Raw genomic sequence first — 16190 nt, forward strand, 5'->3', positions numbered from 1 at the left:
CCAATAAAAATAAACAAACAACTTTATTACTTATTAAAAACCCACCCCTCCTTTCAACCCACAAACTAATTAACGAACTAAGAAGTTTCCTACTAATTTCTAGAATTCCTTTCAACATGTTGAACCATCCAAATGGTGTCCCTTCAATCACGGATCTTTGTTATGCACTTAAATTATTATTTAAGGAAGCAATGTACTTCGTCTGACAACAATGCCTAAAAGTACGCACATATTCATGAACAAAACTTTTGAAATGTCATTCTATAAATTAATCAAGAATGAAATAAAATTAAGTTTGCTCACCTTAACCTCATGCTTCTTCTGACCACCGCATTGACTACTGTCACTATAATCAACCATTATAGTATCGAATATGTAAAGAACTGATGTCACATCTTGTCATATGTCGAAAAAAAATACCCTGGCTTAGCACTTAAAAACTAAGAGGTTAGCAAATCATTTTTTACAACCTTACATTAATTTAAACCAATCAAAGTAATACATGGTGTACTGATAAGATGATTAACAACTCTCATATGCAAACACTATACATATACAATCCCCACTCGTTAACTATTCACAATCCATATCACACATCCACAGCTGCAACTAGACATGACATCATATGTGCAAAAATAAAAGCATGGCTTAGCACATAAAAAATAGTAGCTTAGTAAATATGTTTTCCCACCTAACATAAATTCAAACCAATCAAACTAATAAAGTGAATAATAGTTATGATGTGCGAACACTATACATATACAATGAAAACTCATTAACAATTCACAATCCATATCACCCATCCACAACTGCAACCAGACAGAACATCATATGTGCAAAAATAAAAGCATGACTTAGCACTTAAAAAATAACAGCTTAGCAAATATTTTTTCCCACCTAACATAAATTCAAATCAATCAAACTAATAAAGTGAATAACAAATGTGATGTGCGAACACTATACATATACAATGAAAACTCATGAACAATTCACAATCTATATCACCCATCCCCAACTCAACTAAAATGGACATCATATGTGCAAAAATAATAACCCCACTTACAACTTAACAACTAACAAGTTACCAATTTTTTTTGTTTCCCAACCTACCTAAACTCAATCAAATGAAAGTGATTTATGATGAAGTAATAAAGTGAATATCAGCTCTGATGTGTGAACACTATACATATTCAATGTGCAAACAAGACAATATGTGTGCAAAAATAATACCTTAGCTTAACACTTAAATATTAACAAGTTAGCATATATTTTCATTCCCACATTACATACATTCAAACCAATGCGTTGCAAACCAATCTGACTTGCTATAACAAATCAACCTTCGAAACCAATATCCCAATAAATCAATTCCAAAAATGGAAACAAAAATGCCTCATTTCCACAAACAACAACGAATACCAGGACCTTGTTGTAGTGGGTAAACGTAATACTTTTTCTCCTCCACCAATGGGGAAATGACGAACCCTGTGGGAAAATAACACGAGGGACAAAGGAATAACAAACTTGGAGAATGAAGGAAGAAGACACTTCGGGGATGAAGGAAGAAAAAATTTGGGAGAAAGAGGAAGAACAAACCTAGGGGATGGAGAAAGAAGAAACTGCTTTCCACTCCTCTCACGAGCTCCACTCCTCTCTCTCCTTACTTTTCACTCACTTCTGTCATGAATCAACCTTCCTTTCTCACGCGTTGTCTTTCTCCAACGCAGAAATTGTGCAAAACAAATTAAAATTAAAAAAAGGTTCCCACGTCAAGTAGTGAGAGAAGTTGTCAAATATTGGTTGTTACTATATCATTTTCCTTTTTAAATAGAACAATGATGATATATCGGTTAACTACAAAATCAATTTTTTTTTGTTTTTTTTCTTCTTCTTTTCTTCTCACTCTTATTCTTCAAATGCACCACCGTCTCCATTCCTCGATCTCCTTCCTCCATCCCACTTAACACCGTCTTCCCCAAATCCCATTTGTCGTTGCCTCAACCTTCGTCAACCTTGTCGCCAATAAAAAACCCCACAATACCACTAACCCTAACATTGTTCAATCCCCACACCACCATCATAAATCCCCCCACAAGCTCCAACCTCACCACCATCATAAACCCCAACACCACCATCATTCATTCTTGTGAATGTGTGTTTGTGCTTGTACATGTGGTTGAGGAGTGGTTGTCAAAAATCCCACCGCATTGGTTATTCTAGTGGACACCGACTTGATCAACTCATACGACATCAACCTCGTGGAGGGTTTCAACCTTTCGGTTAAGGTGGCTCCCAAGGGTGGAAACTGTTTAGTGACGAGGTGCTCGACGATCCTGAATGTGATGTGTCCTATGGAGCTGAAGGTGATAAGGGATGCAAGGTCATGGGGCAAAGACAACAAAAGCAACCTTTATCCTACTATTTCTGCCCCACCCCAAACCTCATCTGTGTGAATTGCTTTTTAACCCCTATTAACTTCTAATCCTCCACGACATGAACCCTAATCAGCGACAAATTGACAATGACAACGACGAAGGTTGAGTCTATTGCGAGTGGGATGTGAGAGAGGCATCGTTGAGTGGAATGAAGAACAAAGATGGATGTATAGAAGTGGTGATATGTTTAGAAAAGAAGAGGAAGAAAAGAAAAAAGAAACTAAACAAACAATTGACATTGTTCATAACCAATCTAACATGTTAACAAATAAAATCACATTAACTATATTTAAAAAATATAAAATTCAATTGAGCCTAAAAAAATAAAAAAATAAAAAAAATCATAAATCTAAATATAAAAATCAAATTCCTAAGTCTATTCAAACTTATTATATTTTGGTTTTTATGGCAATAAATTTGTGCCTAAGCTATAGCATTTTTTTCTTTCTTATCTTTTTAAAACTGATTTAAGAATATCACTGTAATGTCCCATTTTTAATAGATAAATCTATTAAAATAAAACATCGTACATATTATAATATCCAAGGGACACGTGACTTAAAGAATAAGGATTTCGCAATCATCCAAATATTCAATAAAGAAAACTAAGACACACCATTGTACCCTTAACAAAACAGAAGGATTCAACAGATGACCAAAAGCTTGCTCATAGGCAAGGAATTACAATATAGTAATAACTCTTCAACGTGGGCTCAATAACGAGCCCAATACCAAATCGTGTCCAACTGAGCTGCAACATTCCCGTCACCATTGCGATCACTAGGAGTTTCCACATCTGCTCACATAAATAAATTGATGATCATTGCAGAAAGGAGGAAACCACATACGAGACACACAAGCAAATAGAAAAGGTAAGCTAGAGTGAAAAAGGTTTTATCATACGATTGCACACAATTTAGAAGTCAAAGATACATACATCAGTCAAACATGTGTTAGCAGACCATTTAAGACTCTGAGACTCAATTATCTGGATACATATAATCAGTCGGATTCACTGGATGCTTGTGCTTGTGGCTCTGCAGAGCCATTGCCAATGGGTTTCACCATACCACTCACAAGGTTAGTCTTCAAACATCTAAGGCCATTATCCTACCAAAGACTAAGGCCTCCTGCTACTCTCACCACTTGAGTCAGTTCGCTCTACGTGGAAGTCACTGTCTCTTTAGAGTTTCAGGATGCAATCCTTACTTGAATCCTTACTAAATTATATAATGAGGCACCATCACAAAACCTTTGTGGAATTACGTCCTAACCATGAGGCACAACCATGAGCTCCCACCAAAAAGGGTCATGGAATTACGTGTTGATCATGAGGCACCACCACGTAACCTTCATGGAATTACGTCCTGACCAATAAGGCACCACCACTTAACCTTTGTGGAATTACGTCTTGACCAATGAGGCACCACCACATAACCTTCGTGGAATTACGTCCTGACCAATGAGGCACCATCACGAAACCTTCATAGAATTACGTCCTGACCAATGAGGCACCACCACGAAACCTTCGTGGAATTACGTTCTAACCAATACCAAAATCATGTCTCACAACCAAACATAGGACTATCATGCATACCGATCTCATGCCAATATATATAATCAATCATTCAATCATGTTCCATACGACAGATCTTACCAAATTCATCAATTCCAACCCATAAACCATCTAACACATGCATATTCGCCCAATTCATATTTTAACAAAGTAACTCAATAAAACATGTGATCATCACCCAAAAACAGAGGAGAAACCAATACTTGAGCACGTCCCTACCCAGTTCTCGCTTAGGTTGGAAGCCTTCGCTCAGGCGAGCTCCTTTCGCCTAGGCGAGAACTCGGGCAATGGAACAATGGGCTTTTCGAGTGTTCTCGCTTAGGCGGGACCTCCTCGCCTAAGCGAGATAGCTTCTCGCTTAAAACGTGAGCTCATCGCCTGAGCGACAACGCGAACCAAAACCAGTGAGGATTCCTGGTACTCTCGCTTAAGCGAGAATATCAGGTTCCTCCACTGTTCGCACAAACCTGCCAAGAAAATACCAAGAATACAACACCCAACCACAATCAGTTCAATCTCATGCAAGCATAAACATCAATCAAGCATTTTAAATTAAGAACCAGCAGCCAAAGACTAGGAAATTACAAAATGCGAAGAAACTCTAGCTTCCCTTACTTGGAATATGTTAGTAGAAGACACAGGCACTTAATAATCAAGCACAACAGCTCCGTGAGCCAATTCATGAGCTGGAAATATTGACCCATAAATAGAAACGAGGTTATCCAGATGAACCTCTATTGGACCATGAAAAATAGAGCTAAAGAGAAGGAGATATGGGTTGGAGGTCAACTTACATGGAGTGGAAAAGGGGTTGAGCTAGCGTGAGGAGAACTAGAGGCCAAACCCTAGCAGAGCGTTACTACTGCAGCCCTAAGAGAGTGTGGGCGAGTTATTTTTTGAAAGTGATAGAATGAGAGAGTTAGGGTTGGTTTAGGGGATTTTGGGCACCCTATGGACCAGCTTTAGGCCCAACTGATTAAGACAAGTCCTTAATAATAAGGAGGAGAAAAAGTGGGTCTTACGATCACCGTCCCTCTTTACTAATCTTGGAACAATTTTCAAAAGCTATTTGACAAAAATCATCCTAAAGAATAAAACTAAAATCAAAGAGTACCTAAGGTTTCCGTGTGCCTTTCTTCCACGATCAACAACATTTTTATTTTTTATTCTTTCTATGCTTCGTTGACAAGTTCAACTGCCACCTAGGAAGGAGTACAAATAACTACTTTTAAATATTCAAAACAAAAAGGAAGTTTTCACAGTTTCTTTTTCTACGTAAAATCCATTCACAATTATTTTATCATAAGTTAATGATAACCTATATATATATATATATATATATATATATATATATATATATATATATTTTTTGTTGATATATATGTATAAATTGTTTAAATTTAATTTCAAAAATACCCCTTTATTAAAATTATATTTAATTACAAATAATAATACCCAATTATCGTGATTTGAGCAATTTTACCATCAAGTTTTCTCTTCAAACATTTTTCCATCATATTGTTTTTAGATTTTATTTACTTATTTATTTAATCTATATATTAAGTGTATGTGTTCATAAAACTCACCGTTTTATCGTCAAAATTTAACAAAATGTTTCGTTTGTTGCCATGCAAAATACGTGAAAAATAATGTGTATGGTAAAATATACTAAAATTGAAAAGTTAACACTAAAATAAAGAGTACCCATAAGCGTCGGTTAGTATCTTTCATAACAAATAAATAATTCATACACATAGTTTAATAAAAAACCTAATGACAAAATATCTTGTCTTGTTAATAAAAGAGTATTAAAGTTGGTATTTATTTAATGCAAAAAAAAATTAAGAAAAAAAATTGTTATTTTTGAATATAATATGGTATCACGTTACTTGGATATCGGTTGATGAATTCTGCAGCGCGTTTCAATGTAACTTCAAAGAAAAAGTGACACAAAGTTCCTACGTTGAGTTTGAATATGAAAAGCTAACTTGTTCTCTTGCTCCATTTTTTTTTTTTGTCGCTTTTACATTTTCTTGTTGATTTCTCTTTTCATTTTCTCAAGAAATTAAAAATCTTCTTCCATGACTCATTCAAATCAAAGTTTAGGCTTCATATATTGCATGGAAATTGTCCATTTGGCACCTTGTGATCACCCTTTCCCTATATATATTCTCAAGCTTTGATTCTCTCCTCCAACTTGTTTACTTTCAATCAAAACCTAATTATTACTTGGTCTTGCTATTCTCTGTTTAGTTGATAATTGCACTTTTGGTTTCAGTATGAGTCTTGTTAGAGCTTGTAAGCTTTTTTCTTCACCCGTTTTGCAAGCTTCAAAATTCTTCCTCTCATCTTCTTCTCATGCCCCTCAAAACCAAATTAGAGGTCTTGTTGCTTCTCTCATTCCTCAAGGTCAAGGTAATGTTTACTTCGGGGTCTTATTGGATAGTTTCTTCACTAAAAAAGAAAAATAAAACAACTTGCTTATAACTGAAATCAAGTTGTGCATTTGAAAAAGTTAGATGGAAAGTGTTTTCACAAAAGCTAAATGTAAAATTTGATTCAAAATTAATATCTGACATTATAAAGAAAAAGGTAATTCTTGAGTTTGACATATATCAAACAGAAGTGATTAAATTTTAGTGATAATTTAAGCACCCTTTTAGGCTTGAAGAACAGATTTGGTTTGGGAAGATCATACATGTCAGGGAGCTTGGGTTGTTTGTGCAAAGAGGAGGAAGAGGCAAGTAAAGGAATTGAAACACTGAGAGCAGTTGAAGACCAACATGGGGGAGTCATAGTAAGCATGGAAGAGTCTATGGATTCCTCTGTTTTTGCCTTTCTGCTAGAAGAATCAATATCAAAATGGAGGCAACAGGTACAAAATGTCAAATTAGCAATACCAATTCATAGTTCTAGTGTTGATTAGTTTCTGGTTTGGACTCATCACTTCACAATGTGGTTCTTAAAGGGTAAGAGGGGAGTGTGGATCAAGCTGGGCAGAGAACATTCTAACCTCGTGGATTCTGCTGTTAAGGTAATCATTCGTCTTAAACAATTCAACTATGAATTCTCTAGGTAGAAATCCTTTGATAAATCATAGGAAATACCCTTTTAGTGGTGTTGCGGTGGTTGTTTTGCAGGCTGGTTTTAGATTCCACCATGCTGAACCAGATTACTTGATGCTTGTGAATTGGATCGCCAACACTCCTGATACACTTCCTGCAAATGCTTCTCACCGCGTGGCTATCGGTGCTTTTGTCATCAATGCCAAGAAGGAGGTAATCAAATCAGTAATCCGTTTCATCTTTTAATTACAACTTTTTCAGTATTTTTATGCAATTAATATGATTGTTTCACAGGTGCTTGTGGTTCAGGAGAGCAATGGCAGGTTTAGTGGCACGGGATTCTGGAAGTTGCCTACTGGAGCCGTTGATGAAGTATGCTAAAAAATATCATTGTTCAGCATCAATTTTTAGGCTTCATTATTATTTTAATCTGAATTCCGTTTGCAGGGTGAGGATATTTGCACTGCTGCAATTAGGGAAGTAAAAGAAGAAACAGGAGTAAGCTAATTCAGTATTTTTTTATTTTTTTTTTTAAATCCTTTCTCCATTTTTGTGTCTAATTCTTTTTCTTCTTTCAGATAGAAACAGAGTTTGTGGAGGTCATAGCATTCAAGTAAGTCATGAGATTAGGATTATTAGACTAAACTAAATTAATACTGAATTATTAATCATGTCCTTAATTTTCTGTGTTTCTTTCTGGTATCAGGGAAAGGCACAAGGCTTTCTTCGGAAAATCAGAGTTGTTCTTTGTTTGCATGTTGCAACCTCGTTCCTTTGAGATTCAAAGACAAGTTTCAGAAATTGAAGCAGCTCAGGTAGCATTCAATTCATAAACAACAAGATTAAGGACTTCTTCCACCTTTGCAAATGATTATAAAATACAATTTTTTTATTTTAAAATTTTGAATAAGAATTCTGAAAGGATTTCCCTATTTTTTTTTTATAAATCTTTTGGATCTACCCATTTCATAATGTTAAACAATTTTCCAGATAGTTAATTTATCGACATAAATTTCTAAGATAACTTTCTGTTTGTGATGATGACAAGCAAATATTTATATTCAAAGAAATATTTTAAAAAAAATGTAAGGAGATTATACTTTTGTAGGTATTTATGAAATCATAAATAAAAATAGAAATATTTAGGTTTCTTTTCGCAATTGAAAAAGGAAAATAAACAAGCAACAATGATTGTAATGTGATATTTTATTTTCAGTGGATGGCAGTTGAAGATTACATGGCCCAGCCATTTGTGAGAGACAATGAAGTGTTTGACTTTCTCACCAAAATAGGGTTATCAAAATTTGGTGGCAAATACAATGGTTTTTCCACTATTCTCTCCTCCACTTCCTCTCCCAAGAAATCCTACTTTTACTTCAACAAGAAGGATGCTTCTCCACCATCTTAGTCTCCAAACACAAACCCTACAAATTTTTTCTTTTCACTTTCTTCCAAATTTTCAAGCTTTCACACTCATTTCATTCAATAATTCGGTGTTGCGTGTACATAAAATCTATACTCCCACACAAGTTCAAATCATACCATTCTTCTCTTCCCAAATGTGTAAGGGGAGGAAGGAATAATTAATGTTGTCAATTTACAATATTTGTTCATTTCATAAGTAGGAGGAGGACTTCATAATTGTATTCTTTTAGTTCTTTATTGAGTCAAGAAGTAAGTGTAGTGTTGTCATCTTTCCAAGTGTAATAACAATATCAATTGCTATCTCATAGTTTACCATTAATTAAAGAAATAAGAATTTTATTCTTTTTTCAATATTTTTAAAATATATTTTTGGTCATTTTTTCATGTTTTAACCTTTGTCTTTCTACATTAATACTGACATTTAATCTATTATTTTATTTAGATTAGTGTAAATTTCTAAGAGACAAATTTATTAATTAAGATTATTTGCTTATGTTAAGGTGATTCAATTTTTTTAATATTTATTTTCATGGAATTAAATGATTTTTCATTTATGCTCATAATTTTCAATTTCAATCAACTCTAAAATAAATAAATAAACGTTAGTTCCTCATATTTATTAAAATATGATTTTAGTTACCAAATATTAAATCCAAATGACTAAACTTGCTTTAATAATAGTCATTTTAGTCTCTAATAAAGGTTTTTTTATTGGATAGAGTAAGATTTGCACAGAACCAGTCTCTAACTTATTAAAAAAAGTATTTTAATTAACTTATGTTTCTTTTTTTATTTAACTTCATCCAACATAACACTTTTGAATGAATTGGGTTGGGTCAATATCATATTTTTGGGTCTTTCTTCCTACACCTCCAAAATTTCTTCTACACTTCCAAAATTTCTTTAAATTCCCAAAAAACCCTTTGATCATTTAAGGAAATCCGCAGACACCACACTCCCAGAATTATGTCGACTTTCAGAAGTCAAAATATATGACTTCCGGAAGTCAAAATATATCACCGGAAGTCAAATTTTAGAAGTCAAAATATATCACCAGAAGTCAACTTCCGGAAGTCAAAATGTATCACCGGAAGTCGACTTTCAGAAGTCAAAAATTATCACCAGAAGTCGACTCCCGAAAATCAAAAAATATTCCCGGAAGTTGACTTCCGAAAGTCAAAAAACATTTCCCGGAAGTTGACATCCATAAGTGAATCAAAAAATATTCTTGGAAGTCAACTTCTGAAAATCAAAAAATATTCCCGGAAGTCAACTTCCGAAAGTCAAAAAACATTTTCCGGAAGTTGACTTCCGTAAGTCAAAAAACAAATTTTATTTTGAATATTTTTAATTCTTTTTAAAATTTATATTTTTTAACTTTTAATGATTTTTTAGTTTATTATTTTATTTATTTTGTATGTTTTCATATTTCTTAATATATATTTTTTGAAAATATTAATATCTATATATATAATTTTATTTTTATTTAATATACTGAAAAATAAATATAAATATAAAAAGAAGTAAAATTAAAATAATATTAAATTTAAATAATATTAAACTTTAAATAATATTAAACTTTAAAAATAAAAAAAAAAATATATAATTGAAAAATTTTAATAATTTGATTAAAATTAAATATTTAAATTTTAAACAAAATTAAAAAAATTCAAATAAAATATAAAATATTATACACATGAAATATATAAATAAAATAAAAAAATTTAAAAAATAATTTAAATTAAAATAGTAAAATTTAAAAAAAAAACAGAAAAAAAATAAATATATATATATATATAAAATATATATATATATTTATAAACGGATTTTGACTTTCGTTTATTTATATATATATATATATATATATATATATATATATTATTTTTTTTAAAATTTAAAATTTTATTATTTTAATTTATTTTATTTTTCAATTTTTTATTTAGTATTTTTATTATTTTTTTTATTTTTTAAAGTAAGTTTTTTAAAATTTATATGTTTTATAACTTTTAATACGTGTTTTAAAAAATAAAATAAAAGTTAGAAAATATAAATTTTAAAAAGAATTAAAAATATTTAAAATTGACTAAATTTTTTTAATTCTGGAAGTCGACTTCTGGTAATGTTTTTTTATTTTCCGAAGTCGACTTCCGATAATGATTTTTGACTTTCGGAAGTCGACTTCCGGTGATATATTTTGACTTCCAGAAATATTTTTGGTGGTGTTATATCCGTGAGTTTCTTTAAATGGTCAAATGGTATTTTGGGAATTTAAAGAAATTTTGGAGGTGCAGAAGAAATACTTGGAGGTGTAGGAAAAAAGATCCTATATTTTTTTTTAAGATTATTGTACATATTCGGTCCAAAAAATATTATTATTGTCAGACCTAACACGGCTCAATAAACATGAGATCCAAGTGTGAGATCTATATGAAATATTAACACCGAGGTAAAGATGATATTTATGATAATATAAACATAATTCAATTTATAATACTCTGAATCTAGTTATTATATTTGTTAATCTGTCATCGAGAGTAATCTTATTCAATACTCATTTTTTACTCTCATACTCACAAAAATACTCTTTACTGACTTAGCGTTAGAGTCTTTGCAAGTGAACTTCCTCCTTTTTGTAGATCAGAGCTCACACCTGTTTTGGAGATTAGACTAATTTATCTCTGATCAATTAGGTAAATTTTTGGTAAAAACATTTGGCGCACATGAAATCTAGGTAAAACTTTATCATGTCTCCACATTTTATACTATGATTACCTTGCGTAAAGATAATTCATTATTAGTGTCAATCATCTTACTCATACTACCATGAGCATTTATGATCTAAATTTTGAAATACATTTAAGGAGTGTTATCTTGACACTTTATACCTTTTCTACATTAAGTATTTTATTATAATATCACATTTTATTCAAAAAATTGTGGATAATGACATGGAAATAATTTTTTTCTTTACTTTGATAACTTCTGCATGCACATTCCATGTATCCGATTTACAGAATGCCATCATTCGTTCCCCATTCACACACAAATCCTAAACACAATATGAGAGTTATACCATTCAATTCACCAAACTTTTATTGATATAAAAATTCAAAGATATGCATTATCACATCTTGATGGATATATGAGAGTTTAAACGAGCTAGTGCACCTAGAACTAAAATAATTTAATGGTCATTTACATACTTCAATGCATTATTTTGGAGTTGAATGACAATATACTCTGATATTGATCTCATGTGTGCATATGAGTATGGACCCATGACAAAAGTTATTCAATTTCAATTTTGCTTAAATGAAAGGATATATATAAATTGTTACGTGATTGTTTATATTAGAGGCAACAATTTTTTATTAACATTAAACGACGAATTGGCAACGAATTTATAGTCGTTGTATAGGTAGTCATGGCCTATACTAGAGACAACAATTTTTTATTGTTTAGGCCAGGAAATTAAAAAACCATTGCCTAATATGCAACAATTTAAAAAACCGTTGCCTACTATGCAACAATTAAAAAATGTTGCCTAAGATTTTCCAATATGCAACAATTCCATACCAATATAATTCAACGGATTTTTTTGTATTGTATTGCTTATTTCTATAGGTCACATTTATGAAAGTGTGGTGATACAAAATAAATTTGTTTAAACAAGACTTATAAAAGTGGAATCATGAAAAATAATTTTAAAATATAATTTTAATTTTATTTATAAATTTAGACAATGCTATTTTAAATGAGATATAAATAATTTTATTTAAAAGGTAATAATTAAAATAAATTTATTCTACTAAAATAGTAGAAATAAAATATAATAAATTAAATTAGACACTTATAATATATAATGGAATTGAAAATTTTCATATATTGCAAAATTGTATTATAATGTTGTCTATCGTTTCATAAGTAAAAGTATTTACAACTAATTAAAAAGTATCATGTTATCCAAAAAAAAAAGAAAACAAAAAGTATAATTTATCTTGACTACACTTTCATTCCTCTTCATCTTCATCTTTATATAACATTTAGTTTTTTTATCAATCTTCATCCTCTTGATCTTCATCAACATTTTCTAACAAAAGAAAAAAAGTTCAATTTATCCTAAATCCCAACTACTAAAACAATAATAATGCAAGTCCCAACTACTAAAACAATAATAATGCAAGTCCACTCCTCGTATTAACACAAGAACCCCATGCTTTGCTCAATCCAAGAGTGATAAGGAAATATGAATCATGCTCTAACTCATACAACTGAAAGGAAGAAACTAAAGCACAAAATCAACACCTAACTACTACAGACGTGTAATCATGGTCACTTTACAAGTGTGAATGCAGAACATGTTAATGCAGAGTGGTGAAATCATGATTAACACAATGATAAGCAACTCGTTTAATTATGCAGGAATGGAGATGCAAGATGCACTTTGATAGCATAAATGCAGAATTAGATGGTGCAATATCTAAAACTACATGATAATATGCATGAACCTATGGCAACAAAATTCAGAATATGGTTGAAGTAGTGTAATAACATCTCTTGTCCTTTTTCCTTATGGTCATACATATGACTGAGAAATAAATTTCAGATTTAGTACCCATCTTTTGTCCTTTTTCCTTTTTCTTCTCTAGTTTGTGAGTGTGTTTAATGGAGATTCTAGTAGACAGCAAGACAGCTCTTAGCTTGGCTAAACATCCTATTGCTCATGGAAGGAGCAAGCATATAGAGACAAAATTTCACTTACTAAGGAATCAAGTCACTAAAGGAAAGTTGGAGGTAAAATATTGTAATACTATTGAACTGATGGCTGACATTTTAGCAAAGCCTCTAAAGGATGACAAATTCAAGCTGATTACAGAGAAGACAAGAGTATTGTCTACTACTAATATGAATTAAGGGGAGTGTCTTAAATAATTTAGTTGTTCTATGTTAGTTAGGTAGTTGGTGGGTTGTTAACTAATAGCTCCTAATATGTGAGAAATAAATTTCATATTGAATACCCATATCTCTTGTTCTCTAAGCCTAGTTGGATAGCCAAAAAGCTAACAAAAACACAAAAAAAAACTTTAGTTTTCGAAGTAGACAAAATGAGATAGCAACAAAATCAACAGGATACTTAGACAAATCAGGTGGCATGGTAGCACTTCCCTTGGCAACGTTAATTAAGACCATCCATTGCCCATTTTTTGTGAAAAAAAAATATATATACAAAAAAGCAAATACACGAAAAGAAAAAAGTAAGAAAATAAGTATTTGACATATAGCTATAAAAAGCTAAGAAAACGGAAAATAAAGAAATTGACATTTGCTTATATTCCTCCTACACCAAACATCTATGCTTCAAAGAATTTCCAAAAAGAAATAAAGCTCTCTCAAAGTGACTTAAAAAAGACAGTAATTCATCTATATATAGTCTTCTTTTATCATTGGGTTATCCGTCATATTGAAAAGAACAAGACAAAGTGAAAGAAAAAGCATGTAAATAAATATATAAAGTAAAGATGTTATACAACTAATGCTCTTTTTGGTGCTTTTGGTAGATGTAGAGAGATTGTCATGTTGTTACATGTTTCTTTTTTTTCCCCTTTTATTCTTGACAGTTTTTGAGGATTTCTTATCATCTTGCTTCTGTAACTCTGTTTTCCCTCTTAAAACGTTTGCTTATAAAAAAGATACAGAGTACTAAAATTAAAGTTCCTGCATATAGGATTAGTCTCATTGACCTGTCCTTATATTCTAAAAAAGCAGTAAAAATGAACCAAGAAATCATGATTATTATAGCTTGTCGTAATCGAAATCGCGACGACGAACCAAAAACCAAAGATAAAAAAAAGAGGTTTGGAGTCGTCATCATAGTTATTATAGGAAACTATGGAAAACCATAAAAAAAAGAGTAAGGTCTACGAAAACAGATTTGAGGTATGGGAGTTGGTTACGCATAGAGGAGGTGTTAGCACCCTACCACGTCTATCATAAGACAGTATCTTTAATTAAAATATAAATGGATGTTCTCTTCTTTAAATATTTATTTTCCAAAATAAAAAATAAATAAATAGATAAATAAAGAAGACAAAGAAAATTCAAAAGAAACAAAAAAAAATTGTTTTTTGGGCCCAACAAGGATTACTCCTTGCTTCTACTTATCTCCATTCATAATGAAGAATCAGAGTCACGTAGTTCTTTTAAAAAACTTTTAGAAAAAAAGAAATTGAAAAAAACTTGATTATTTTTTTTTTTTTGAGTGAAATGTTGATATTTTAAATTTTCGGAAATATGTTGAATAAAACAAAAACATTAAATACGAGACCGATGCATATGATGATTTTAAAAACATATTTTATTATTATTATTTATTTAAAAAAACAAAAAAAAGAGAATAAAATACTAAGTTGATGTGGACAATCATTATAGTATTTCTTTTTAAAAGCGAATTTTAATTATTTACTTAGAAACGAAAGTCATTATAGAAATTGATTATAATATGGACCATTTTAAAATATAAGCGTTCAGCACCAAAACCCACATCAATGTATTATTCTTTTTCAAATATATGAACGATATACAGACATATACTTAAAAAACAGGACCCACCTATTTATCATCATTTTGATTGAATTAGAAAATACAACTAAACTTGTGTCACTTTTCAAAATTGCCATTACACTTTGAATTCAATCAAGCTTTTAGATTTAAAGGGTTTTAAATAATAAAACAAATGATTAAATGGTTATAGGCTTCGAAAAATCATGTATGCACTAACAACTACGGTAAAAACATCGAAGACCAAAATCAAATCATTCTCAATGTAGATGAAGATTAATACAATTTTACCAATACTCTTCCCCGGAAGAAACGCACCAAACAAAATTTGCCACAAAAACAAACCTCTCGATGAAGCTGGCAGCAAGAAGGGGTGATTGAATGAGTAATTTCGGAAATGTGGGAGTGGGGTTTTGGTGCTTAAGATTATGGAAAAGAACTCAAGATCAAGATGAACCGTCGGTTTTGGGTTTTTCTAAGAGAGGTCTCTTAAGGTAAGGAAAAAAAATACTCTATTCTTTTTTCTTGATGGGTTTATATACACAACAAATTAAATCTAATGTAATCTCGTAAAAAGGTTCGTCTTATTAAGAAAAAAGATATTTTTGATAAACATATTATTATTTTCCTCATCTGGAAAGGGAGGTGTCATAAAATCAGAGTAAATGATTCTAAATATTAGAACAAATCCTATTTCTAATTATTAAACTAACTTCTTGATTTGGAGCAGAAACGACAAAACATAGAGTGAGGGTGAGAAAATTAAATTTTGGGCTGCTGTTAGTTGCAAGAAAAAACAGTGTGGGTGTACAGAGTATTTTGGACTAAAATAGAAACTAAGCACAAAAGAAAATACATAAAAAATTAAAACAGTCTCCTTTTTATCTTTTTATTTATTTATTTATTATTATTATTTAGACAAAGAAATAACCAAAGAAAAAAATCATTTACTTTTTTTATTTTTTTTATTTTTTTGAAAAAACAAATTATTATTATTTATTCTATTATTTATTTAGCCGAACAAAATTGGGTGGGTGTTGACATAGCTCAGAGGTGTTTAGAAATGTATTAAACGTAAATGTAGTTGTAAATATATGCATGTACTAACAAGTAAAAATAAAAAAGGACAAA

At 31.0% G+C, this 16190-nt stretch overlaps 1 protein-coding gene across 1 annotated transcript; it reads left to right on the forward strand.

Moving 5' to 3' along the window:
- The first annotated feature begins 5938 nt into the window (after nucleotides 1–5938).
- Nucleotides 5939–8854, forward strand: LOC114187186 (nudix hydrolase 2-like). The gene is made up of 9 exons (XM_028075349.2): nucleotides 5939–6426; nucleotides 6675–6886; nucleotides 6980–7045; nucleotides 7152–7289; nucleotides 7371–7448; nucleotides 7524–7574; nucleotides 7655–7689; nucleotides 7783–7891; nucleotides 8293–8854. The coding sequence occupies exons 1-9, from the start codon at nucleotides 6291–6293 to the stop codon at nucleotides 8482–8484; spliced, it is 1017 nt and encodes a 338-aa protein (XP_027931150.1). The 5' UTR covers nucleotides 5939–6290; the 3' UTR covers nucleotides 8485–8854.
- Nucleotides 8855–16190: the final 7336 nt, after the last annotated feature.

The sequence above is a fragment of the Vigna unguiculata genome, chromosome 6 (assembly GCF_037176805.1).
Source record: "Vigna unguiculata cultivar grain cowpea cultivar isolate G323 ecotype 2 chromosome 6, ASM3717680v1, whole genome shotgun sequence".
In the NCBI taxonomy this organism is placed as follows: Eukaryota; Viridiplantae; Streptophyta; class Magnoliopsida; order Fabales; family Fabaceae; genus Vigna; species Vigna unguiculata.